The 27,049-nt window shown below is 41.8% G+C and overlaps 2 protein-coding genes across 2 annotated transcripts; both read right to left on the reverse strand.

Moving 5' to 3' along the window:
* Nucleotides 1-825: 825 nt before the first annotated feature.
* Nucleotides 826-5,546, reverse strand: LOC149307122 (uncharacterized). Its single transcript, XM_089538271.1, has 6 exons — nt 5,068-5,546; nt 4,810-4,953; nt 3,954-4,070; nt 2,868-3,003; nt 2,189-2,288; nt 826-1,276 (listed from the first exon to the last, which is right to left on the reverse strand). The coding sequence occupies exons 1-6, from the start codon at nt 5,332-5,334 to the stop codon at nt 826-828; spliced, it is 1,215 nt and encodes a 404-aa protein (XP_089394397.1). The 5' UTR covers nt 5,335-5,546.
* Nucleotides 5,547-5,560: 14 nt separating this feature from the next.
* On the reverse strand, nt 5,561-25,852 carry LOC149307123 (uncharacterized). Its single transcript, XM_089538272.1, has 9 exons — nt 25,748-25,852; nt 23,973-24,054; nt 23,260-23,306; nt 15,678-15,829; nt 12,935-13,085; nt 11,457-11,597; nt 10,109-10,266; nt 8,531-8,652; nt 5,561-5,685 (listed from the first exon to the last, which is right to left on the reverse strand). Exons 2-9 carry the CDS (start codon nt 24,052-24,054, stop codon nt 5,561-5,563), a joined length of 978 nt encoding a protein of 325 aa, XP_089394398.1. The 5' UTR covers nt 25,748-25,852.
* Nucleotides 25,853-27,049: the final 1,197 nt, after the last annotated feature.

Here is a 27,049-nt window from a genome sequence, read left to right on the forward strand (position 1 = left end):
TCTGCCAAGTTTCAAAGTCAAACTCAGGAGAGAAGGCATGGAAGGCTCCTGGCCTTTTCCATCTCTTTCCTGCCAGCCTTCAAAGTCAAGCCTGGCTCGGAAGAGATGGGAGGGCGGTTTGGATAATTTCGTGGGTGTTGGAGATTTGCCCACATTGGATGAATCAGAAAACAGACAGGTCAAAAAAAACCTACTGGTCAGGAATTGCAGGGCAAGAGAAAAAAAGAGGCCACGTGAGTTCGCTGAGGCTAATGGAACCATTCACTGGAAAGGTGTATAGTAGTTCCCCCTCCTAAGCCATGGATTTTTTAGCCACTGGTTCAAGCTTTTGCAGCTTGAAAGTTTTCAAACAAAGGATAAATTCCAAGTAGCAAACCTTGGTGGGTTGGCTACTATTTTAAAGGAGGGGGACTATTTTGCTATGTCATTCATTGTACGAGGGGTAATGCACCAACACAAGCATTTCAAGGGCATGTAGCTTTGAGATTTTGCAGACTCCACCTTCACAATATCCCCTCGTATTTAATGAGACTTGAGCATCCACAGGCCTTGTTATCCACAGGGGGTCCTGGAACCAGCCCCCAGTGGATAAGAAGGGACAGCTCTTCACAGTTGGATGGTTCAGAGCACTGCTTCCAATTGGTCAAGGGGTGTGGCAGGTCTATATTGGAAGGGCTAAGTAAGTTTGACAGCTATCAATCATTTTGAAACTTCATTTTTTTTGCATTGTAGGAAGCCAACCAAGTCTATGAAAGCTTAGGCTACAAGTTCTTTCACCCGGTTAGTATTAGATGAATGGGCAGGCTCTGGTCTTTTTTTTCCTCCTTAAGCAGGTGGCCTCTGCTCTCTTCCTGGCCTCTTCCTGGCCTTTGCTATCTTCCTGGCCTCTGTGCTCTTCTTGGCCTCTGTTCTCTTCTTGGCCTCTGCTCTCCTCTTGGCCTCTGCTCTCCTCTTCCTGGCCTTTGCTATCTTCCTGGCCTCTGTGCTCTTCTTGGCCTCTGTTCTCTTCTTGGCCTCTGCTCTCCTCTTGGCCTCTGCTCTCCTCTTCCTGGCCTCTGCTCTCCTCTTCTTGGCTTCTCCCTTCAGCTGCCGCCGGACATCTTTTCCCTGTTGTGTTGGAAACCTGCAAACTGGGGTGTTATGGCAGCAACAACAGGGAGTTTCAAGGCAACGCTTCTTTGCAGGTGGAGGGCTGCAACATGAGTTTTGGACCTCAGGACGTGGCAGCATGCGCTTATTAGTGGCTAGACGTCTCCGCTTGTTGTCCGGTTCATCCCTGGACAGAACAAGAGATAATGAAAGAGAGGTGTCACCTCAGAAGAAGACATCCAGGATGCCAGAAACATGAAAGTTTTAAGTAAGCATATACACGGAGATGAGTGTGGATTCCTTCCAAACAGGCATGGTAAAAATAATATTAGGACAGTGTTAAACATCCTTGAAAAATTTGAGCGCCAGAATGATGAGAAGCTGGCTATGCTGTTTGGTGGATGAGGAGAAAGCATTTGATAGGATTAGTTTGAGTTATCTACAAGAAGTACTGGAATGGATGAATCTGGGACCAAAATTATACAATTGGTTATTTGCTATATACGTTGAACAAAAGGCGTAACTGATAGTAAATAATGAAAGAACGGGTTATTTTAAAATTGAGCGTGGTACAAGACAGTCTGTTCCCTATCCCCTCTCTTGTTTATTGTTGCATTTGAGGTATTGTTGAACCCCGTCAGAACTAACCCTGAGATAAAAGGGGTAAGAATAAGAGAACATGAATTTAAAGCTAGACATTGTTGCCCACATTACAAGAATATACAGATGTGTCAGGCCTGATGATAAATCAATCTAAAACCTCTTTTATAACAAAGAATTTAAGCAAGGATAAGAATGGGAAACTGAGTAAGATTTCTGGATTTAAAATCAATAATAAGGCTAAATACCTAGGAATTGTTATGACAAATAGAAATATTGTTTCAAAATAATTATATTAAGCTTTGGACTGAGATAAAAAGGGATTTAGCTTCTTGGTCAAAAATACACCTTTCTTTTTCTGGGAGAATTGGAACTATCAAAATGAGCATTTTTCCACATATTTTGTTATATTCCAATAACATCAGATATGAAAGTATTTACAATCTGGCAATCTTTCTCTTTCACCCTTAAGAATATCTATATGAAAAAGTCAGCTCACCTGTGGTCCCAGTCACTGCACAAACGCTTCTGAGATGTGTTTCTAGTCCTGTTGCAGGAAGGCTTCCTATGACTGTCTCTTAGTCCAAAGCCTCGCTTTGCTAATAAAGGAAGGAAATATTATATATAAATGTGTAAATTTATAAATGTGTAAATTTACAGCGCTTTATAAATAAAGGTTAATAATAATAATAATAATAATAATAATTTAAACAGGGCTATCATATCACCTCTTAACCTTCTTTTCTCCAGGCTAAACATCCCCACCTCCCTAAGGCGTTTCTCATAGGGCATGGTTTCCAGACACCCCAATTTTAGTCACCCTCCTTTAGACACACTCTAGTTTCTCAATGTCCTTTTTGAATTGTAAAATTATATCTCTTTATAATTTGGACTGAGGCCCGAACAGACAGGCCAAAATAAAGCTGCTTTGGATCACTTTGGAGATAGGCTGTTTAAATGATGCATGCGTCCTAAGAGGCTGGAAGCTGCGTCAAAGCCACACTCCAGTCCTAAGGACTAGAGCACAGCATTGGTACACCCTCTGGCCTCTTAAGTTCCATGTGCATTTAAATCGCATACCTCCAATGTGTCCCGAAGCAGCTTTATTTTGGCTTGTCTGTTCGGGCCATGAGAACTAATGGAAAGTGTTGTGTGTCAGCTTCTGCCTGGTTTCTTACCTGTCCTTTTCTTTGGCTGAGAAGGAAGAGTAGGAGGAGGAGGAGGAGAAGGAGGAGGAGGAGGAGGAGGTGGAGGAGGCATCTGGTGGACCTTTGGAGAAGGTTCAGGACAAACTGCTTTTTTCTCCTTCTTTTCCTGTTGAAAGCAAAAGAGAATGGAAAGGGTTATTAGAAAACCTGAAAGCAAACTGTTCTAAAAGGCTTCTGGGTACTGACCAAGCTATCTGAGGGTTTCCCTATATCTCCCCTCCCCATATCTGCAGGACAGGAAATTCACTCTAGGTTCCAATCTGAATTCCAGAGGAACTATCAAAGGTACGACACCCAATCAAAGGAAAGCACCGGGGACAGTCTTTTAAACTTTGGACTAAAGCCCAGAGCAGATTCACTGGCTTTGGAGATGACTTGAAGGCACACAACAGTAAAAAATGGGAAATCTTAAACTAGATTTCAATGTCCGCGTTTTCTAGATGGAAGGCATATAGCTCCTCGGGGGTCCTTATTTTTCTTTTCTTTATGAGAGCCAGCATGGTGTAGTGGTTTGAGTGTTGAAGGCAGGCAATAGCAAACCTCCTCTGAACAAACCTTGCCAAGAAAACAAGGGTGCCCTTGTAAACTCAAGTAACTTGACTTTCAAGGAAGCAGGGCTGGGATTTAGCTAGAAGTCAGGTGTGTGGGTCTTCCTTTCCAACCCTTCCAGAGGCTGTGTATGTCTATAGGTTAGTGCCCCCTCCCTGGGTCCTTCCTGCCTTGGTCTTGCCCAAGAATTGAGGAGGCTGCTGGGATGGGCTCCTCTGCTCAGATCTGGAGCTTCTGCCCTCTGAACCAGAGATGATCATAGAATCCTAGAGATGAAAGAGACTCCAAGGATCATCCAGTCCAACCCCATCCAGCCATGCAGGAACTCACAATCATAGTATCCCAAAGAGATGGCCATCCAGCCTCTCTTTAAAAAACCAAAGGAGGAGACTCCACTACACTCTGAGGCAGCATCGTCCACTGTCCAACAGCTCTTACTGTCAGATTCAAAGCCAGATTGCCAGGGTTCTAATTAACATTTAAACAGCCATATTATGCTTGCTATACCTTCTCTTCCTTGTCTTCGGCTGTTTTCATCTCCTTCTTCTTCTTCTTCTTTTCTTGATTCTTTGCAAGAATTTCTTTATCTGTTTTGTCGTCTTTCTGCTCCGTTTTTGCAAGATTCTTATCAAGACAAAAACAAAACAAACAGTTTCATTTATATACCGCTTCATGCTGAACTAACAGTGTCTAAGCGGTTTACAACTGTAAGCTAATTGCCCCCAACAGTCTGGGTACTCATTTTAGCAACCTTGGAAGGATGCAAGCCTGAGTCAAGCTTAAGCCCCCTTAGCTGGGATTGAACCCACCCTTGTGGTTTTTAGTGAGTGGCTGCAATACAGGCATTTAACCACCTGTCAATCCTTCTAGACAAAAGGAAGAAAGGATACAGGAAAGGAGACAAAGAAAAAACAATGATTGCCAAAATAAAGCTGCTTCAGGTCACTTTGGAGGTATGCTGTTTAAATGATGCATGCATCCCAAGAGTCCAGAAGCTGTAACACGATCCTTAGGACTGGATCGTGGCTTTGGCGTGGCTTCCAGACTCTTAGGACACATGCATCATTTAAACAGCATACCTCCAAAGTGACCTGAAGCAGCTTTATTTGGGCCTTTTGCCATATTTTTTGAATATAAGTTTTAATATAGCCCACTTAAACCACTCTTGCCTTAATTTGCAAAACATCTTGTAGCACCTGTGAGACTAACTGAGTATAAACGTTTGCAGACTTGTTCTCCATCCTCACATCCATGGAATCAATGGGTGCCCAGAACGGATCTTAGATCCCTCCTTGCATCTGCCGAAGTAGATCAAGTCTACAATGGCTGATGCTAAAACTTCCTTTGAAAGTACAAAACCTACCACCACCTGACTCTTCTGTGGGGGGTTTGGCTCTTTCTGGACCTCCTGTTTCAGCTTCTTTTTCCTGGCCAAATACAGGAGGTAGTCAGTCTCGGCTTGGAGCTGTTTACGCAATGATGTTTTATTTGTCTCAATTGGTAGCACCTTTGGATGGGAAAACACACAAAATAAAATCTCACATGTCATAGACAGCTTTAAGGGTAAATTCTCAGTGGGGAGAAAGATATCCAGATACAAAAAATACTATGAAAAGTGTACCTTGTCAGTTAGTTTCAGCTGTTGGATGGCTTGCATTAGGTCGAAGGCCCCGCTGCCTAGCTTGTCTGCGCCAGGTAACAAATGGGAGCCGCCATCCAAGCCCCGTTCAACATCCGAATTGGCTGGTTTGGGTTGGCAAGTGAGATTAACCCTGTCCATTTGACCAAAGAGGAGAATGATGAGGGGGTGCCCCTTTTCTATGGAGTTTATCACAAGTGAGGAATTACTCATAATTTTGAAGGAAAAGAAAGTGGGGCCAGAACGCATTCACGTGAATTCGCTAGGTTAGCAAAATTACATGAATTGCATTCGAACTGGCTCCCCATTGCCCAAAAATAGCATGCCATTGCCCAAATTTGCGTGTGGCAGTCTATCACACAATAACGTTAAACCCCATGATTGCATTCAGATTGCCACTGGATTATACTTCCAATTTCCCTTGCCTAATAAACTCTCATATTGTAACTTTTCTCCCAAGAACCTATTTCCAGACTCACTTGGCTTCCTTCCCTGGGACTGAAATTTTCCGAACTTTTTCATTTGGCTTGATGGGAGCTTTTCTGGTGGAATCTTCCTTTGTTCCCACTTCTTTCTTGGGAGAAGAATGCCAAGAACAGCCTAAGAAGGAAATACAATTTTACCTCATCAAAAGTAAGTGAAACTCTTGATATAGGATATGTCAGGTAAAACTCTCTTCATGCATGTAAACGTTTAACAGATTTTCTAGTGGTCAAGCTGATAGCAGTTAGAATCACTTGAAATTTGTTGTCATCTACTGCTTTGGGGCAAATCATGGCCCCAGGCAGCCCTCCTGTGCTCAATGTAGCCCTCCATCTTTTTCAGTCCGCAGGGGAGCCGCGCCGTGTGGAGGCTCCGGCTCCCCCACGGACTAGCCGGCGGTGGCGGCAGACCGCCGCAAAGCGGCGGTCTGTACCCCGCCAAAGCCTCAAACAAGCAAAGCACCAAGCTTGGCTTCTTCAGAAGTGACTTCATCCTGGCATTCCCACAAGACCAGGAGTTCCAAAACCACTTCCCGTAGTAATGGCTCCTCACGAAGGTCTGTAGGAGCAGAGCTGGAGATGATAGCTCTTCAAGCAAAGGCTGAGGCAGCAGCAGCTGCGAAACAGGCAGAATTTTCCAAAAGAAAGCAAGAACTCAAAATAGAGCAAGCCAGAATGAAAGCTGAATTGGAAACCTTGGAGCAAATAGCAAAGTCAGAACAACTGAATGAGAAGGCTCGGATCTTGGAGCAAGGTCTCAAAGAAAAATCACTGGCATCTGACATGTCTAAACTGAAAGAAGAAGACCCTAGACAGAAGGTGATTTCCTATTTAGCTGGTCAACCACGAGACCTCAAGGCAAAGAAGTTTCAGCCCATGACACTTCTAACGCCAGCTGCTGCACCCATTGTTCAGCCAGCAGAAGCACCACCTTTAGTGCAGACCTCAGCAATAACCTCAGTGCCTGCCTCACTGCTGTACCAGAGCCAGTCCTTCAACAGACAAAGAATACCCATCACATACCCGGTTAGTACCACTGTCCCTACTAACCTGGGTTACCAACAGCAACCAATCCATGCTTCGCTCAGCACAAAGCCACATTTGCAAAATGTGCCAGATCTATACTTCACAACTATAACAAGGAACCCAAGGAGAGATTTAACAGACAAAGGTGTTCAAAAATTCTCAGAAAAACCTGAAGACTACATCCTCTGGAAAGCCATCTTCCAAGGAGCCATGGAAGATATGGGGTTATCTGTAAAGGAAGAACTGACTTTGCTAATGGCATGGCTCGGCCCTTCATCTTCAGAGCAGGTAAAAAGACTTTATGCTGCTCACATAGCAGACCCTTCGGCAGCCTTACAAGCTGCATGGGACAGATTAGACCAGAGATATGGAAGTGCAGCTCAGATTGAGACCTCTCTTTTATGTAGACTAAAGGACTTCCCTCAGCTCACAATGAGAGACAGCAAGAAGTTGTGGGACCTTTTAGATCTTTTACAAGAGCTACAGAATGCTAAAAATAATCCACAGTTACCTGGTCTCATTTCCTTAGACCAACATATGTCACAAGCAGACACTGTAAGAAAGCTCCCATTCCAACTTAGAGAAAAGTGGGGTCAGGAAGTCTTCGAGTATAAAAGACAACACAGCCAAATATATCCACCTTTCTCACACTTAGTGAACTTTGTTGCCACCATGGCTCATATGAGAAATGACCCTCAGACAGGGCTTTTTGATCTTTACCAGGGTTCCGAAACTGAAAAGAGTCCTTCAAAAGCACCTAGAGCCAAGCAAATCATCTCAGTCAAGAAAACTGAGACTTCATTCTCCAAGTCTACAGCGGACTCCAAATCAATAACTAAATCCTTGTGTCCAATACACAAGGCACCGTACCATATCAGTGACTGTAAAGAATTTCGCAAAAAACCTTATGATGACCGCATTGCCTTGTTAAAGGAACAAGAGATATGCTTCAAATGCTGCACATCTAAAGAGCACAGAGCCAAAGACTGCAATGAAAAGGTAAAATGTCTAGAATGCAACAGTACTAGACACTGCACGGCGTTGCATCGAGCCACACCACCACAAAAGCAGAAAAAAACAACTGCTGAGCCAACAACACCTCAACCAGAGACAGTAACTTCTTCAGAAGTCAAGACAGCAGGTACCAGTTGTACAGCCCTGTGTCAAGAACCAGGTAAAGTGCGATCATGCCATCCAATATGCCTGGCCAAGGTGTTCCCAAATGGGCACCCTGAAGCCTCCAGGAAGATGTACATTGTCTTAGACACACAAAGTGATACTTCACTAGCAGCTCCAGCATTCTTTGATCTCTTTGATGTCCAGACTCAAGAGATAGAATATGTCATGACAACTTGCACAGGAAATCAAGTTATGGTGGGGAGGAACACCTCAGGCTTCACTCTAGAAACATTACACAATGGCAAAAGATTTGAGTTGCCTATTCTAATGGAGTGTAAGTCCACCCCTAGGAACAAGGACCAAATCATGAAACAACACTGCCAGCAAGACGACAAAGGTAATTGGATTGCCCCATTGCCTTTCCGCACACTCTACAGCTTTAAGAAAGACAAGGATTGTGGGAAATCCCAGGGTCTTATGCTGTCTCCCTCTAGTTATTTTCAGTGTGTAGTAAGATTTCAGCCAAGTCAGACCTGGAGAGAGTATTTTCCTTTGACAAAAAGATAAGTCCACAAAGGAAGAAAGATAGTCCTGAAAGAAAGATAGAATACATCAAGAAGAGAGAACAAGGTATTTAGGAAGGACTATTAAGAAAAGGAGATCAGTTTCATGTTATTTGTGTTATTTATACTGGTTATAAAGCTTTTGAAACTTAAAGAAATTTGTGGACAAGTCTTTTGTTCTGGCTGTGTTCCCGAGAGCCAGAGGCCTTACTACAGTCAAAGTCCATAGCATTGCTCTTGGGACAAAACACTTACCTTCTCCTGGATCCTCATTTATCTGGTGTGACGTAGACATTTTTTGGCAAAGATCTACCAAATGCTTTTCCTGAGCCTTGTATCTTTCCCTCATCTTCGCATGTTCAGAAATGGATTCAAGACTGGAGATGGGAAAAGAAATACAATATCCCTTTTTGCAAGCGGTTTACTATCTCCCACTGGTACATTTTGATTCCTTGCTCGACCATGAAATCCAATGAGTGACTTTGGGGAAGTCATTTGATCTGCTGGGGTCACCATACGTTGACAGACTACATGCACATGAACACACACACACACATGCACACGCACACACGCGCACATGTACACATGCTAGCTGCGCATTGTGAGCATTATGCTCTGCTGGAGTGATTTGTTACAGCATGAGTGTAAACCTATAATAATACAGGACTGCATCTTGTATGAATACCTCCACCCAGTAAAATCACATAAGTGTATCATACAATACAAAATCTGTATTAAAAAAAAAGACCACACAAAAATACAGCCTCTAAAGGCAGTAACAAGGACAGAGTGCAAGGAAAGAAACTGATTGTCAGTTTAGTTCAGGCAGAAGAATGCCAGCCCTGCTGAGAGCTATTCAGATTCTGGCTGGCCTGGCATAGCAATGGACAAGAGCAGGTCCTTACTGGAAGCACCTTTTCCTCTTCCAATCAAATCTGGGAGAAGCACAGCTAACAGTCTCAGGCTGGTTAGAATGACCTTAATAGATTAGAAAGCTGGGCCAAAGCTAACAAAATGAATTTCAACACAGAGAAATTAGAGCAGAAAAATGAAATGCACAGATATAGGATGGGGGACACCTGGCTTAAGGAGACAACATGTGAAAGGGATCTGGGAGTCCAAGTAGACCACAAGTTGAACATGAGTCAACAGTGCAATGCCGCAGCTAACAAGCCCAATGCGAATTAGTCTGCATCAATAGAAGTATAGTGTCTAGATCAAGGGAAGTAATAGTGCCACACTATACTGTTCAGGTCAGGCCCAACCTGGAATACTGTGTCCAGTTCTGGGCACCACAATTAAAAAGGACATTGAGAATCTGGAGTGTGTCCAAAGGAGGGCGACTAAAATGGTGAAGGGTCTGGAAACCATGCCCTATGAGGGAGCTGGGGATGTTTCACTTGGAGAAGAGAAGGTTAAGAGGTGATATGATAGCCCTGTTTAAATATTTGAAGGGATGTCATATTGAGGAGGGAGCAAGCTTGTTTTCTGCTGCTCCGGAGAACAGGACCAGGAACAATGGATCCAAGCTGCAGGAAAAGAGATTCCACCTCAACATTAGGAGGAACTTCCTGACAGTAAGGGCTGTTAGACAGTGGGCACACTCCCTCGGAGTGTGGTGGAGTCTCCTTCCTTAGAGGTTTTTAAACAGAGGCTGGATGAAGCTTTGATTTGGATTTCTTGCATGGCAGGGGGTTGGATTGGATGGCCCTTATGATCTCTATGATTCTATGATTCTAGGAGACATTGGATCCTGACAGAGATGCTGGAATAGGGGAGAAGTAATGAAAGAAACCGGCATCTCTGCCTTGGACCCTTGAATTTAGTACCAACCATTTGTTTCTGGTGTTTGCAACTCCTTTCAGTGGGTCCTCCTGGGTGGTCTTCCACTGAAACTTTGCAGGTAAAATGTAGTCCTTATAATTTATCTTGCTCCCAGAACATGATGATGTATCTAACGTGCTCTCAATATCGGAGTCACTATCGCTGTCCTGTGGAATATAAAGAAGCGTGAGCAAAATGGCTTGCTGAAAGGCTTAGTTTCCCAGGTATCACTTGCTCCATGTCATAGAGCTGTGATATTCTTACAATGTTGTGCATTCAAGTCTTTTTCTACTCATGGTGACCCAAAGGTGAACTTATTCTATGGTTTTCTTGGCAAAATTTGTTCAGAGCAAGGTTGCATTAAATTCCTCTGAGCCTGAGAGAGCGTGAATTGCCACAAATTTTCCATGGCTAAGTACAGATTTCAATCGGCCATCTCTTGGGCTTCAAGAGACTACATACAGTGCTTCCCGCAAGTCTGCAAGACTACATCATCCACCATGGGAATTAGGGACTTACATTTTATATTAAGATATTTGCAGACCACAATGGCTTGGGAAGCTCAGTACTTCCGGGAGTTCTTCCCATGTACCCCTCTGCCTGAGGAACCTCCTCAATGCCCCAGCAGTAGGAGCTGTAAATGGTGGGAGGATTTGAGAGGGCCTTTTCTGCTGGGGTACCTACAGGGATCGAATTGGCACCAACACCACTTTTATTGGAGGTCAAATAAAACACAGCATTTTGCTTCCCTGTGCCATTGGAGTTAATCCACATTTGTGCCTGTGTTTGGTCTCAGATTGTTTTAAAAGAGTGTGGGCTCTTCGGTTTTAATTTGCCATTTTTTAAAATATAGGTTTAACCCACTTAAATTACTCTTGTTTAAATTTGCAAAGAGATATTGCGGCATTTGTGAGACTAACTGAGCAAAAGAAGTCGCAGCATAAGCTTTTGTAGACTTGGGGGCTGTACAGACAGACAGGCCAAAATAAAGCTGCTTCGGGTCACTTTGGAGGTATGCTGTTTAAAAGGCATATGCATCTTAAGAGTCCAGAAACTGTGCCAAACCTGCACTCCAGTTCTTAGGACTGGAGCTTGGCTTTGGCACAGTTTCTGGCCTCTTAGGACGCATGCATCATTTAAACATCATAACTTCAAAGTGACCCAAAGCAGCTTTATTTTGGCCTGTCTGTACGGGCTCTTGGTTTCCTTCCTCAGATGCATGGAGTCAACGGGTGCCCAGAAAGGACCTCAGATATCTCCTGAGCACCTTCTCACTCCTTGCATCTGCCAAAGAAGATCAAGTATACAAAAGCTGATGCTAAATCTTCTTTTAAAAACAGAAGATCTGGTCCAGCACCTTTGGACTTCTCCACTGGGTTTTTGGCTTTTTCAGAGTCTTCATTTCCAGCTTCTTTTTCTGAACTAACTTCTGGAGGTAGTCAAGCTGGGCTTGGAGCTTCTTCTCCAATGGCATTATCTTTGTCTCGACTGGGAGCATCTTTGGATGGGAAAATACACAGAAATAAAATAAAATCCCACATGTGCTCTTTAAAAGTCTCCTACCAGAGCAAGGCAAACAAGGGTTGGATGGCAATATTCTGAACCTAATGTAAACATTGTTTTCTGGGGGCAGGTTGCAAGTGACACATCTTGTTCACATGGTCATTATGGCATTACTGGTTGTTCTTTTGTAATAGGAACTGAACAACACATGATCTGTGACTGTAGAGCTTTTCTATGTTAATAGGTATAACAATGTAACAGAAATGATGCAATATACAATGAAATGAGTTTGGACAAAAATATCCAAATTAATAGCAAAACCCAGCAAGACAAATCATTTGGATCTGTGTATTCTACAAACAGATGCAGGACGTTTCAAGGGAAATATGTCTGTTTTTGTTTATATATGCAATACAGATATTTCAAATCCCCAACAAAAAAGTTAGAGACCGTATTTTCTGGCATATAAGACGACTGGGAGTATAAGACGACCCCCAGCTTTTCCAGTTTAAATACAGAGTCTGGGATATACTCGCTGTATAAGACCACCCCTCTTCCAACGCACACCAAATAAAAATTTAAAAACATCAGATTTGATTTCAATATGGTAATTTTAATTCAAAGGCTTATGACATGCAGGTACTTAGCAGGAAAACTTGTTGTATACAAAGCCTGCTTGGATTGGTCAGCTCTCCCTGCCTGCCCAGCCCTCCCTTTCTCCAGGACTATCAGAGCGGGAGCGCAAACATGGCTCTTTTTTCCATACCCCCGGGCATCCTGGACACCTGCAGCTTGCGCCACCCTTCACTTACACCTTCCCGGTGAGGCACCCCCTCACCTCATCATCGGGACCGCATTAAGCCACTTCTTTCCACGAATCCTGGTGAATGGATTTTCTTCTACTGTACTTGTATAGTGCCGCCCTTGCTGCTTTCATACAATTGCCACATATGGTGGGGATGCAAGCTGTGGCCATTTTTGAGCTCCCCCCACCATATGCGGCAACTGTAGATTTTCCAGTCCGGTTCTGAAGTTTCAACACCTGCCCTATAAGACAACACCCGGTGTATAAGACGACCCCTGACTTTTGAGAAGATTTTTCCTGGGTTAAAAAGTAGTCTTATACGCCAGAAAATACAGTACTCAAATATTACCTAGCTGTGTGCTTATTTTTGTTAAGAATTCACTTGCTATATTTTTTTTTCCAGTAGAAAGGTGATATTTAAATAAACCTGACTTGTCTTGTAAAATCTATTGCATGGCTCTCACTGAAGACAAATCTCTGTGTCCCATTGTGTCTAACCCCCTAGTGGCTTCCATCCTTTTCTGTACCTTATCAATTAAGTTCATGTCATGGTTGGATTCGCTGAGCTCCCATTTCGTGGCCCCTTGTTGGTCTACTACAAAGAACATATGAGATTCTTTCTCCAAGCCTTGTTGCATATCGAATAGTGCGGATTTTATACGGCACGTGACACAGAACCTGTTCATTTGATCAAAGAGGAGAAAGATGAGTGGTGCCCCTTTTCCATATTGCAGCCTGTCTGCTAAGTCCAAGAACCTTTTGGATACAGTCACCCAGATTCACTTGGCTCTTTCCTCTGGGCCTGCAAGAATGGTCTTGTGAACCTCTGACCCTGAAGGCTAGGGACAGTCCAGGGATTCTGTTGGTCTCCCGTCCAGACTCCCTGGCCAAGCTGACACAGCTAGTCTTGGAGCTGGTGCTGGAATCCCATACGCTTCTGGTCCTGGGGGACCTCAACATCCCCTTCAAGGCTGGATCATCAGATCTTTTTTTTTAAAATATTTTATTAAATTAATACCACTCCCTATATCCCCCAAAGAAACCTAGAACAATTTCCACATTATTAATACACATTTCATTCTGTGACACTTACACAAAAGAAAACCAGATAGCACACTTGCTTATCTCCCACGCCACATTCTCACAATTCTTGATGAATGTGATTGTAATCTAATAAGATCCATATGTAGCGCTTTCCCTCAGTTTATATTGAAAACGTCTAATTAATTATTTAGAATTTTTTATTGAAGGGTATATCCCCTTTTCCCATTAATTTCAATTCTTGTGTTTCGTCTCTCACAAACTCTAGCTTACTGATCTCTATCTACTTGAATTTGCAAAAAAAGAAAGCAAATTTAAAAATTACATTGACATATAATATGTCTCTTGTTTTCCTTACAAATTCCCATCACCTATCATAATTTTTATACAATTTCGTCCATATTTGAGGTCCAATTAGCTCTTTCCCCCCATTCCCCCCCCCCATAAATTTTATGACAGATTCCCAACTTGACCTCCATTTGAAGCTATCTTGGTTTTCCATTTTGTGTGAAATTAAATCTAATTCCATCATATGAAATAGCTTTAATCTCCATTCTTCAATTTCTATTGTCTTGTCTGATTTCCAACCTCTTGCAAAAACCAGTCTCACAGCCGTTAACATATAAAATATAATTTTCCCAAACCTTGTTCCTACATCTCCATCTAACATACATAATATCATTGTCACTGCGTTAAACTTTAATTTAACTCCCAAAATTTCATTGATTTCCATCTGAACTTTTTTCCAAAAGGTTTTTGCTTTGTCGCATAACCACCATAAATGGTAGAAGGTACCAATGTCTTTCTTACAGTCCCAGCAGATCTTATTGCCTGCTTTATATATTTTATCTATTTATTCAGGTGTTAAATACCACCTGTACAAGATTTTGTAATAATTTTCTCTGACATATTGCGAAGTAGAGTATTTCATTCTTGCATTCCAGGACTTCTCCCACTGTACTAATTCAATTTCCCTTCCACAGTCCTGAGCCCTTTTAATCATTACATCCTTAATTAGTTCATCCTCTGTATACCGTTCCAACATTTTTTTATAGATCTTTGACAGAGTTTTACCAGCTTGACTCCATAATATCTCTTCAATATCAGATTTAATGTTAGAGAAGCCTCTTTGTTTTTTGTCCAAATTAAATCTCTGCTTTAGCTGTCTGTATAGAAACCACCCAATTAATTTCTCATGAGACTTCATTGTTCCCCCTATATCAATCAAATCATTATACAGTGGACCCTTGTTATACGCTGGGGTTTGGTTCCAAGATCCCCTGTGTATAACAAAATCTGTGTTTGCTCAAGTCCCATTAAATATAATGACATAGCAAAATGGTGTCCTTTATAAAAATGGAAAATCAAGGCTTGATATTTGAAATGTATACCATTTTTGAACATTTTCAAACCGTGGATGCTTGGATCTGTGTATAAAAAATCTGTGTATAAGAAGGGCTGACTGTATCTTATCCATATCTCTTCTCTTTTTGGGCCCATACCATACAAAGCCCAGGGACGTAGCTAGGATTTTAGGAAGGGGGGGGGGTCCAGACTAAGTGCCGTCATTATAATGGGGCTTGAGTGCGGTGGCGCAGCAGCACACACCATTCATTTTTCTAACGGAAGGGGGGGGGGTCCGGACCCCCAGATCCCCCCCCCTTGGCTACATCCCTGCAAAGCCTCATGAGGTGAAACCCACAGAGGAATATTAGATTTCTGTAATGCGCTCTACATGGGGCTACCTTTGTACCAGGTTCAGAAGCTTCAATTAGTTCAAAATGCAGCAGCCAGATTGGTCACTGGAACATCCAGGCCAGACCATATAACACCTGTCCTAAAATCCTTACACTGGCTGCCAATTAGCTTCCAGGTGCAATACAAAGTGTTGGTTGTTACCTACATGGCTTGGGCCCGAGTTACTTGAGGGAACGCCTCTCCCTACACAACCCGCCCTGCACCCTCAGAACAACAGGGAAGAATTTATTAGTTTACCCAAAGGTCAGATTAACAGCTACTTCCAAAAGAGCATACACAACTATGGCTCCCAGGTTATAGAATAACCTGCTGGAAGAAATCCGTCCCATCACTACCTTTAAGAAGGCATTCTCTATTGGGAGAAGCGGGGAAATACAAATAAAACTTATTATTATTATGTTTCAATCATATTGAATGAATGAAATGTATTACGTTCGATGACCAGCATAAAACAATATAAAAAGTACCAACCTCTTGGTTTTGATGTCTGTGGAATCTGTCAGTGGGTCCGCCTGGATGGTCCGGGTCTGGAATCGTGCAGGTTTAATATAATTCCTGCTCTTAGAAGCAGTCTTCTGCTTGTCCTCCATTTCAAGGCTCAAGTGGCTCTGACTGGCCTCAGGCTGTAGAAATTAAGACAGGTCAACAAAATAGCTTGCAGAATGAAAATAGCTTGCAGAATGAAAATTTAAAAAACAGAATATAAGATGAGACTGTTTGCTGATGATGTAGTTTATATCCTAGAAAGTCACATTTTAAAGCTACATTTAGAATGTCCCAGTTTCTCCCACTTTCCACTTTTGTTCTCAGCTCACATCCATTGCTGCAAACTGAACTCAAAGTACAGAAGTGGCTTGCACTTCAACTCAGCAGGAGGAAGAGAAGGAGGAAGAGAGAGAGAGAGAGAGAGGAATTTTGACTGAACAAATAGATTTATTTTGGCCACAGACCAGAATGTGGTGGGATCTTGCATTTCCCACTAGGCTCAGGCAAAAGCAAACCAAATGCAGCCCCTCCTAGCTTTTGCGATTGTCTTCCTTCATCACCTTTGCTACCTTGACTGCACTGTGATGCTCAAAGGCCAGATGCGTCCCAGTTTTTAGCTGTGAAATGTTGAAAGCCATGAGGTTCTCCACCAAAATGCTCAACATTTTGGACAGAAGAGTGTGGGAGCAGGCAGATCTCCCAGCCTTACATCTGTTCTAGTGTTTTTGCCTTTAAAAAAATAAGATGAGGATCCATGCCTTTAAAAGTGCAATAGCTTTTTACTTTTTAAAAAGGCCTTGGCATCAGGGGACTTACAATCAAATTGCACAAATTGGTGTCCAGTGTACCACAAAGCAAGCCAAGAGAATATATCCTCATGCTGGACAGAGAGTAATTTCATTTGCATTTCAGACAGATCAGTTGTATCATATATATATATGTGTGTGTGTGTGTGTGTATATATATATATATATTCCCATGTAGCTTTGTTGATTGATGAACCAAGCAGCTTCATGGAGAAGGTGAGACCTGTGGCTACTGCACTAGTTTTATTGTCTCTGGTTTATAGTTCCCACAGCTTCCACCCTGCTTTAAAATCTATTACAACTTCACAGCTAAAAGGAAAAGGGTTAGGAAAAGGAAAAGCAAAAATGAAGTCTTAATAGGGAAAATGTTATAATGAACCAAGCTTGCTTTTGAGACATGGAGTTGGAGTTGCATTGCGAGGTATCCCTTATTATAAGGGTTGCCCCTTATCTGACGTTAAGAAAGCTTGTCCCTTATAGGGCTGGCAGGTGTATAAGAGATGACTCCTATTCCTTTCCTTTTATATAGACTGAAGGAGGTGAAAAAACACATATTTGGGAGCATGGGCCCTTTATAAAGGCAAACATATGTGTGCCTGGTTTCTCTGTAATGTGTGTGTGTTTATGCATCTTCAAGTTGCCTCTTGATCCATGGTGACCACATTAATGTTATGTGGTTTTCGTAGGGAAGGAAGACTCAGAGATGGTTTTGCCAGTTCCTTTCCCCCCTGAAATATAGCCTTGTAGAGCCTGGTATTCATTGGCAGCCTCCCATCCAAGTAATATCCCTGGCTTAAATGCTCCTTCCAACGCATTCCAATGCAACACAAATCATAAAACAACAACAGCAGAAACCCAGAGCTGATGACAGCAGCAACTGCAAATATAACATCAAAGTGAATCAGGATTATCAACCGTGTGGCAATCCTAACAAAGATACTGACAGAATCAGCCCATGATATCTTTCTATTGGGATTTCTCTTGAACTGGAGGAATACATACATGCCATTTACAGTCATAATAAAGAGGTGTCGTGTTTCATAGAAGAGAGTGTGCTTTCCATTTATTTCTCATCACCTTCACCTGTCTGGATTTCCCCATCAATGCAAGGCTCCAGAGCCTGTCTCTCAATTGTTTAACAGGCTTTTATTGTATTTTATTTAAAAAAACCCTCCCCAATCTCACACAATTTCAGGCCTTTTGGAAAGGCAATACTCTCCCACAGTGTTTTATATTGGAGTCCTCTGTTATTCCCCAAATGAGGAGGAAAGCTATTTCTGGATTCAGTACAGGACTGGTCATTTTTCAAGATGAAGCCACAGCATCCCTAAAAAGTGGTACTTCTCTTGATCTAGACACTATGCTTTTATTGATGCAGCCTAAGATTGCATTGGCCTTTTTAGCTGCCGCATCACACTGTTGACTCATGTTCAACTTGTGGTCTACTTGGACTCCCAGATCCCTTTCACATATATAAGTCTCTCGTTCAGCCAAGTGTCCCTCATCCTATATCTGTGCATTTCATTTTTCCACCCTAAGTGAACTATGTTACATTTCTCCATGCTGAATTTCATTTTGTTAGCTTTGGCCCAGCTTTCTAGTCTATTCGGGTTGTTTTGAATTTTGATCCTGTCCTCTGGAGTATTAGCTATTCCTTCTCATTTGGTGCTTGAAAACACTGAAGTTCTGGACCATGCCAACCACTGCCATGTCAGGATGCACAGAGAAGCCCTTGAAATCCACAAACACCTGGACAATTTCAACAGGAAAGAGGAAACTCTGAAAGTAAACAAGGTTTGGCTACCCATCCTGAAAGATAGCAAGATAAAGACTCAGCAAATGCAAATGAGAACTCTCCCAGCAGACAATGACCAGTCAAGCAGACATTAATAGTCTTGTGCAGACCCTCAAACCCTGAGGTTTGCAACAAAAGCAATACACATGCAAATTCACTCCTGCCTTGCCAGGTCACACCATATATACAGCCAAATCCTTTCCAGGCAAACATTCTCTGAAGATGCCAGCCACAGATGCTGGCGAAATGTCAGGAAGAAACTCTTCTAGAACATGGCCACACAGCCCTAAAAACCCACAAAATACTCGTATAAACAGTTAGAAGAAAAAACAAAATTAGTATATCATCCAAATATATGTGGCATCTCACTCCAAGAAAGTTAGCCCAAATCCACACAGACTCCAACTCTTAGAAGAATGGTTGAAATTCTAGGAGGAATATTGGAAAAGCAAAATAGATCTAATTTAAGTTAATACAGTTATAAAACCAAATTTTAAGTTGCAAAATGGTTGGATAGAGCTACAAAAACCACAGAAGTACCAGGACATTTGGGCAGGGGTATTTTATATAAAGCTTGTAATGCAATTAAGGAAAGTCCAGTATGTGTGAGAAAAGATAATTAAGATACATATAGACACAGGTACTGTATATATAAGCAAAATACTGTAAATTGTTTAAATGAATCGTATTTGTTGTATAATTTAGGATGAGACTATAAACCTTTAATAATAACAATAACAACAATAATAATAAAGCTTGAACTGGGAAACCAGCCAGGTCTACCTGTGTCTACATGTTTACAATAAATAAAATGAACCAAAAAAAAAATTAAACAAGCACTTACATGGAACAAGCAATTCGCAATCGATAGAGAAGCCACACAAATGACAAAGTACACTGAAACTACAAGAAATAGCTGCAGTGTGTTGAGGTCCGTCTGGTCTGAAGCTCAGTGGACACTCAACTGATCAAGTTCTACCTTGGTCAAGATTCTCTATGATCTCCTTGGAAACCAAACAAAGACACTGCATTCTACTTGGTCCTATCTGATCAATTCTCCATCCCTGATCCAATGACATGGGATAGGATGTTCAATCTATTTTATACTAAAAACAGAATTAAAACTATTTAAAAACTTAGGTTAAAACAGTAAAGCACTATAAAACCCCTTGTCACATTAACAATTTGTTTCCAAAGTCTTGGAAAGGTAGTTGTCCAACATCCTTTGCAGATCTTTGAGAACTAACTTACAACCGAAGGAACAGCACCATCCTCTTCTTTTAAAAGCATGTTTACTTATTTTAAAATGCTTATTTAAAAATGCTATATTTTGTATTCTAAGCCACCTTGAGACCTACTCATGTGAGAAAGGTGGGATGAAATGTAATAAATAGCACAACCATATAGTTCAATGAATGTAACAGATGAAGGAATAAGAAAAAGGATGCAATTATAAGAAGGGGGAGAACTGAGGTATAAGCTCCCAGTACTCCAACTACCCTTAGACTATGTGGATTGCGGGTCAATCCTGAATCTGTGTGGAAAGGAAGTTATCCTTGATCAAGGGGCTGCCCTCCCTTCCCAAACAGAAGAGCTCTGTAGGAGCAAAGAAAGAGCAACGTTATTGATAGGAAATATTTATAAGCTTGCAAGGCGACATTATAGAGGACTTGAAATTTATGTTTACATTACTGAGATTCCCATGACTTCATTGAGTATATATTTTAACAGTCAACAACAGAACATATAATTGATTTCTCTTTAGTCAACCCACGTACATAAAATGTATCTAAAGGGACACATCTCATACTGTCTCCCAACAGACCTGCAGTTATAACTGTAACATTTGGTGCCTTCAAATGTTTTGGACTACAATGCCCATAACCACTAGCTAGGGCTTATAGGAGATGTAGACCATGCACCTGGCGGGCACCAGCTTGAGAAAGAGCATGGTTGTTCACTGGGGCTCCTTTTGGAGACGGCCAAATAACTGTGCCTGGCTTATAGCACTGCAGCCAGGCTATTTGGAGGGTTTTCTATTTGATAGATATGACTCTGTGATATGATCTGCATTGGCTCCTGGTCTGCTTCCGAGCCTTTACTATATTTTTTACAAAGAATCACTCAGCTCAGTAGCAGATAGATTTCCAGACTGGTTTGGTTAACCACAGAGAAGGAAGGCAGTCTAATGGTCAGAGAAAGGAGCACTTTTTTACAGGCAGGAAATATGGCTTCCATTATCCACTGCATTGTTGGATGCCCTTCAAAAAGCTACTTAGGCCATAATCCCATCAGTGTTTTAAAAATAATAACAATTCAGCCTAAAAGCTGTAATGCCCAGATAATTCTACCAGCTTACCGATGAAACCTAAATCAAATCATATTTTAGAGTGATATCATTTAAATCTACTTACACTGAGATAGCATTTCTTACTGTCACTGGCATCAGTGGTTCTGAGTACCTGGCTTGTTGGGGGCCAATTAGCTTACATTTGTAAACCGTTTAGACACTACTTAGGCGGTATGAAGCGGTATATAAATGAAGCTTGTTGGTTGTGTTGTTCCAAAGTGGCCCAAACCAGCTGTATTTTGGCCTGTCTGTTCAGGCCCTTAGAGAAGTTACTTTTGGACTATCTCCCCGATCATTCCCCACCAGCTAGATAGGTCCATCTAGCCCAAACTTCTCCAGCATGGATATTTTTACCCTAGTGCTTGCACTACCCTGAACACTGGCCAGAGCTGGTCAGTATCATAGTCCAAATGAGCAACCCTAGCACATCATGGGCGCGCCACAAAGGGCCCATCTGTACCGGGCCATTCAGAGGCTACAGCCGTTTGCTTTTGCCTGAGCCTACTGGGAAGGGTAACCACATGCCACAGCCCCGTTCTGCTCTTCGGAGGACTCAAAAAGAAGCTGACCCCAGCGACTCCTTGGAAGGGGTGTTATAAGCCCCGCAGTGTGGCATTATGACACCCCTTCTGCGCTGTATGGGCACTGCACTTGGAGCATGCGGACGCTCAGCCCTCACCTCGCCCACAGGCTGGCACAAAGTGCTGGTCCATATAGCCCCTTTGTTTAATGGAATGGAATGTAATGGAATGGAAGCAAGCTAATGACAAAGGGGAAAAGTGGGAAAAGAAGGTAGAAACCAAGACATTTTAAAAGCTGCTTAAAAGGTGAGACAACAGAGGATCAGTCCAGACTGTCCCTGCCAAATTGGGACAGTTGGAGGGCACAATGAAGTTCCAGGGGGGTGGACTAGATTATATTCTGAGATTCTATTATTCTAATTCCTGCTCACCCATCCATGCCAAGAAATGACTCACTTCGTGTTTTCATGCCAAGAATAGTTATGTTTACTATCCACCTTTTTCTTTAATGAGATGACAGGGGTACAGATGGCTTTCCTCATTCCTTTTGTATCTATTCCACAGTCCTGAGAGATAGTTCCAGCAGAAGCAGAGAGTCACTGGGTTACAGTGAGGGTCATGGCTGAGTAGAGATGAATCAGGATTTCCCTAGTCACCATCCAGCCCTGTAACCCCTGATGTTTAGGAACTTGGCACCTTTACTGCCTTTGGGCTTTATGGCTCTTTAGCACAACAATGTCAAGTATGCCTTTGGTCTGATGAGCTTGGCCTCAGAGCAATCCACCTCTTATGAAGTTCACACTTCACAGATAATGACAGAGTGAGTTGCCAGAAATCTATGTTAATCATCTCCCCATGACAGTATTGCCATATTAGCTGGCAATGACTCTGTGAGCCCTTCTGCTGTTTGGATAATTCAGCCTCTTGTCCAGAATGGTATGTAGATCAATAGGTGCTGCCTTTCCAAGCAACTTATGGAATCTGATTAGATGGAAGATGTAATTAAAGAGCAAGATGGCATGCCAGCTGCAGTTGTTACTCGATCTATTTGAGTTGCAGCCACGGAGCAGTGCCTCATTGCTGTGATGAACCTGGGAAAATGTAAATATCAATTTCTTCATGCTGGCTGCCCTTTGTCTGCTCTCCTTAGCCTACTGGCTGTCCTTGCTCTGTGGGATCTATTAGCCGATTATCCCTAGACTTGTGGCCTCAGGAATCCAAGGCATCTTGTGGGTTGCATCGGAAGTGAGCTCTCCATCATTCAGCCTGCTGATTTCCACACAGCAGGCCAACATCTCTCAGATGCTCCAATCTGCCACTTTCCCCCCACCTCCTGAGCTTAGGAAGTTATTTTTAAGAAGAATGAATATCAAAACATTATAATGAATATAATGCTTTCTGTACCTGAGCTGTGATCAACTGTTCTACAACCAAAAAACCCTGAATGTGGGTACCTGAGCTATGCCAGGATGATGCTCTGAGTCCCAGCATGATATTTGCATGTTGTTATAGTCACTTTTTGAAAGTAATCTTCCAGACTTTGCTTTCTTCAGCAGAGCTCTATATCTTTAACTACTGCACAGGAGGCAGGGCTGACTGGCTCCAGGAGCCCATCTACTCTACACAATTATAGTGTGATGATCCCACTTTAATTGGCATGCTTCTATCCTATGCAATCTTGGGATTAGAAGTTTAGAGAGGGACTTTGAGAAATCTCATCCAGAGAGTTCCAGTGCCTCACTAAGCTAGAATGGAACCACGGTAGTTAAAGTGGAATAAAAGTGCTATACTTGTGTAGTGTGAATGGGCCCTCAGCACCAGGGACTGGGTCCTGTGTGGCTGCCATAAGTTAACAGGCAATTTATAAGCAATACATAAATACACATAAAATATGCATTATCATTCTCTTCTTCCATGGGGATATCTCAGGGATATCTTCATAACTATAACAGCTAGAAATCTGTATTTTCCCATACAGATGGTTGGATGTATGGATATACTTGTGTCTGACCATCCATCCATCCACCCAATGCATACATCTATATATTTGTGATCATATCCTTAACCAAGTCTGTCTGTCTATTTAATAGCCTACCTTTAAATATACAAATTGTTCCAATCCAGTTGTCAAGTAACATAGAGCTGGAAGAAAAAATATTAGAACATATATTAGCTGGTGTGGGTAGGAGGGTGAAGTAGAACTAGCGATGGGTGAGACTTTCATTTATGGTTAATTTAATCATAATTTACCAAACATTTGTGTTATTTCTTCATGTTTGGCTGGAAAGAACTTGAGGGAAGAAAGAAAAATGGACAGCTTTTCTTATCCCTTGCAGGAGTACAAATGCGGTCTGATCATTTCAGCCCTCTTTCTCTCTCCTGGAATCCTTTCCAAAGGAGAGCTGGTAGGAGAAAACATGGATGGGAAAACAATCCACCTCAGATCTGAAATTACCATTACCTGCTTCTCAATCCTGGCAGGGTTCTTTCTGACAGGGCAGCTGGTAATAGTAGACCTTGTCGGTCGAGGAACCTTTCAATTACAAACACCTAGATGTTTTGCAACCATTACTACGTTGTGTTCTTGTCTCCTGACATCCACATCTGCATCTGTCCCTTGCATAGCTCTGAGACGATGAAACCCAGACAACTGCTAAGTGCCACGGATATTAAGATGGTCCTACAGATGTGTGCCTCATTGCTCTTTCGTGTGTGTGTTTTTAGTAGAATTACTTAAATTGCAGTCCGTATGTGGCAAACTTTTCCTAATTTCTCCTAGAGATAAAGCTACAGTTGAGTCATAGATACCGATTTCTGCAGAGAACCTCCAGCCGTTCCATACTTGCTTCCTTCTGCAAGGCTCCAAACTCCAAACAATAAGGAGATGCATCTGACAAGAGAAAAATTAAGAAGGGCAGGAGATGAGTGGGATGAATGATACAAGCCAAATGGTCACTAAAGTTTACCGGTAAGAGAAAGAAAACCAAAAAGGGGAGGAAAGGATGGAGGACAGAAAGGAAAAACAGAAGGACAGAGAAAGAACACAAAGTGGGGGAAGCATAAAGAGTTTCTAGCCCTTACAAAACTGCTAGCAGCATGTGGTCCCGATGCTGCTTGGTATCAAACATGCTGTGAGTGAGGACCACCATGAGATGGAGTGGTTTGAGCATTGGAGACCAGGGTCTAAATCCCAGTTCAATGCAAATAAAACAGGTAAATGGCTGGCACATAAATTAAGGAGAGAGAAAGGGAAAAATATCATCAATAAGATAAAGAAGGATGATCAGTTACTAATCCAACAGAAAGACATAGAGGAAGTATTCTTAGAATATTACAAGGTATTATATATGAAACAAAAGGAGGAAAAAGAGGGGATTCAGGACTTTCTGGCAAATAGTAAAATTCCAACATTAACGGAAGAACAACAGGAAAAATTAAATAAATTAATTACAAAAGAGGAAATCCAGGATGCAATCAAAAAATGTAAAACAGGTAAAGCGCTGGGAAATGATGGTTTTACGGCATTGTTCTACAAAACATTTATGAATGAAATTTTGGAACCACTACAAAGAGTAATGAATGAGGCTTTGATAGGTAATATACCCGAAATGTGGAAACAAGCAGAAATCACACTTATTCATAAGGAAGGCAAAGATCGATTGAATCCAGCGAACTATAGACCCATCTCTCTTCTAAACAACGATTATAAAATATTGGCTATAATATTATCCAAGAGACTGAAAGAATGTTTAGCCGAAACAATAGATGAAGAACAGAGAGGATTCCTCCCAAAGCGATATACAAGAGAAAATGTAAGAATGGTATTAAATATATTGGAGTATTATGAAAAACATAACGAGAAAAAATTGGGGAATTAAAATTAAGGAATGATACAAAAAGCAAATTAATGGAAGACTGGGAAAGAGTGATGGAATTCTTAAAAGAGAATCTGGGTGAATATGCGTATATTAAGTTAGATTAGAATAATATGATGGATTTTACAAATTAAACTAAGTCAGAAGTTGATTTTATAGGGAAAACAAGTTAGGAATCTGGATTAAGTGGGTAAATAGGAAGTCAATCTGTGTGTATGGAAGAGAGAAGAGTGAAAGAGACGAGGGCGCGTGAGGTGAATTTGTTAAGAATGACATTGGAGATAAGAGTGGAAATTTAGAAGATATAAGAAGAAATAGATAGGGAATTATGAAGAGTAGAAAGTAGAGGTAATTGAAGATATAGGCAGCCTAGTCTCTGGAGCAGCAGAAAACAAGCTTGCTCCCTCCTCAAAATGGATCCCACCCTCTCTGAGGGGAGGGGAAATGCTCGGAGTCACTACTCTAGCAAAGGCTCCGTGAGGCCTACTAGTCACAAAGCATCCAGCCCCCCTCCTGAGTGACTTCTCCTCAGACTGGTGGCATCCTTCAGTACAGTACTTTGCAGCACTTCCTGGATATCTTTTTAATGTCCCTTCCTGTTTAAACGCCTCATCATTATGGCTCACAGTCACCCTTTTATGCCTGGCTACTATTAAAACCCACATTGTACATTTTCCAAGTTGTGACTTTCTATCTCAACAAACATACCTAGCTCCCTGACTCTCTCCTCATAAGGCATGGTTGCCATAATAACTTTCACCATTTTGGTTGCCATAATTGTCCACTATTACCAGAGACAAAATGTAGGACAAATTCGAGACCAAACTGTAGGACAACTGCAGGACAAAACTCAGCCCAAAATATAGGACATTTAAGAAAAATGGAGGACCTTAATATGCACAGTATAGCCAGACTAAAGTGCCAGCGCAGTGTAGTGGTTTGAGTGTTGCATTATGACTCTGGACATCAGGGTTCGAGTCTCTGCTCAGCCATGGAAACCCAGTGGGCGACATTGGGCAAGTCACACTCTCTCAGCCTCAGGGGAAGGCAAAGGCAAACCTCCTCTGAATTTGCAAAAAACCCAAGCAAACCCATGTTTGGTTCGCCTTAGGGTTGCCAGGTGTCATGATTTGAAGGTACACAACAGCAACAAGAAAAACCTTGGGCAAGTTACATGCTCTCAGGCACAGGGGAAGGTCGTAGCAAACATCCTCTGAACAAATCTTTTCAAGAAAGCCCCATGCTAGATTCACCTTAGGATCACCATAAGTGGGAAATGACTTGAAGGCATACACACACAGAGAGAAAGAGGGACAGAGAGATTTTGTATTCTTCTTGCCTTCTTCCCTACTCTGTCCTACAGACTTGTACATATGTTGCAGGGATTCTTCTTCTCATCACACTCTTCAGCATTTCACACATGAAAACTGGGACACTTGTGGTCAAACAGCATGAGAGTTTGGCCACAAGTGTCCCAAGATGGCAAAAGTAAATGATGATGAATTCACAAGATATCATTTTGATATCTGAATGAATTTTTCAGCAAGCCAGGGATGTTACAAGTTAATTGTGATTATTATGATTTGGGGTCTGATCTTAAATTGCCTACAACTTTCTCTTCCTAGAATCAGAAAGAAACCAAGTTATCATTTATTAACTGAACACTGATATTAAAACCCAGAGGTCTAGTAATATTAAGATACCTTTTAATCAATTGACAAATATTACTGTTACTGTCCCAAGTGCATAAAGCAATACAAATCCCCTTTTCTATGGAACTGTACTTACTAAACATGACATCAAAGATCAATAAAGAAGACTCAAAGAAATACTGGTGAATTATACTTCCTTTAGTAAGAGCAGCGAGGCTAGTCATTGCCAAAGGTTGGAAGGTGGACGAACCTCCTACAATAAATAATAATAAATAATAAAAATTTTATTTATATACCGCCCTTCTATGAACCAGGGCGGTGTACAAGATAAAATCATATACAATACATACAATAAAAA

This window comes from Sceloporus occidentalis, unplaced genomic scaffold (assembly GCF_023333645.1).
Source record: "Sceloporus occidentalis isolate IW3139 unplaced genomic scaffold, rSceOcc1.0.p SCAF_9, whole genome shotgun sequence".
Classification (NCBI taxonomy): domain Eukaryota; kingdom Metazoa; phylum Chordata; class Lepidosauria; order Squamata; family Phrynosomatidae; genus Sceloporus; species Sceloporus occidentalis.

Bases quoted from the DNA above. Each gene is read 5' to 3' on its own strand.
- LOC149307122 (XM_089538271.1), bottom strand. From the start codon at position 5,334: ATGCGTTCTGGCCCCACTTTCTTTTCCTTCAAAATTATGAGTAATTCC. The intron at 2,289-2,867 runs GTAAGAAACCAG...TTCCTTTATTAG, and splicing joins TCAGCCAAAGAAAAGGACAG to CAAAGCGAGGCTTTGGACTA. The intron at 1,277-2,188 runs GTGAGCTGACTT...TGTTCTGTCCAG, and splicing joins TGCAGTGACTGGGACCACAG to GGATGAACCGGACAACAAGC.
- LOC149307123 (XM_089538272.1), bottom strand. From the start codon at position 24,054: ATGCATCTCCTTATTGTTTGGAGTTTGGAGCCTTGCAGAAGGAAGCAA. The intron at 13,086-15,677 runs GTTGGTACTTTT...TCAAATGAACAG, and splicing joins ACAGACATCAAAACCAAGAG to GTTCTGTGTCACGTGCCGTA. The intron at 11,598-12,934 runs GTACAGAAAAGG...TCCCATCCAAAG, and splicing joins ACATGAACTTAATTGATAAG to ATGCTCCCAGTCGAGACAAA.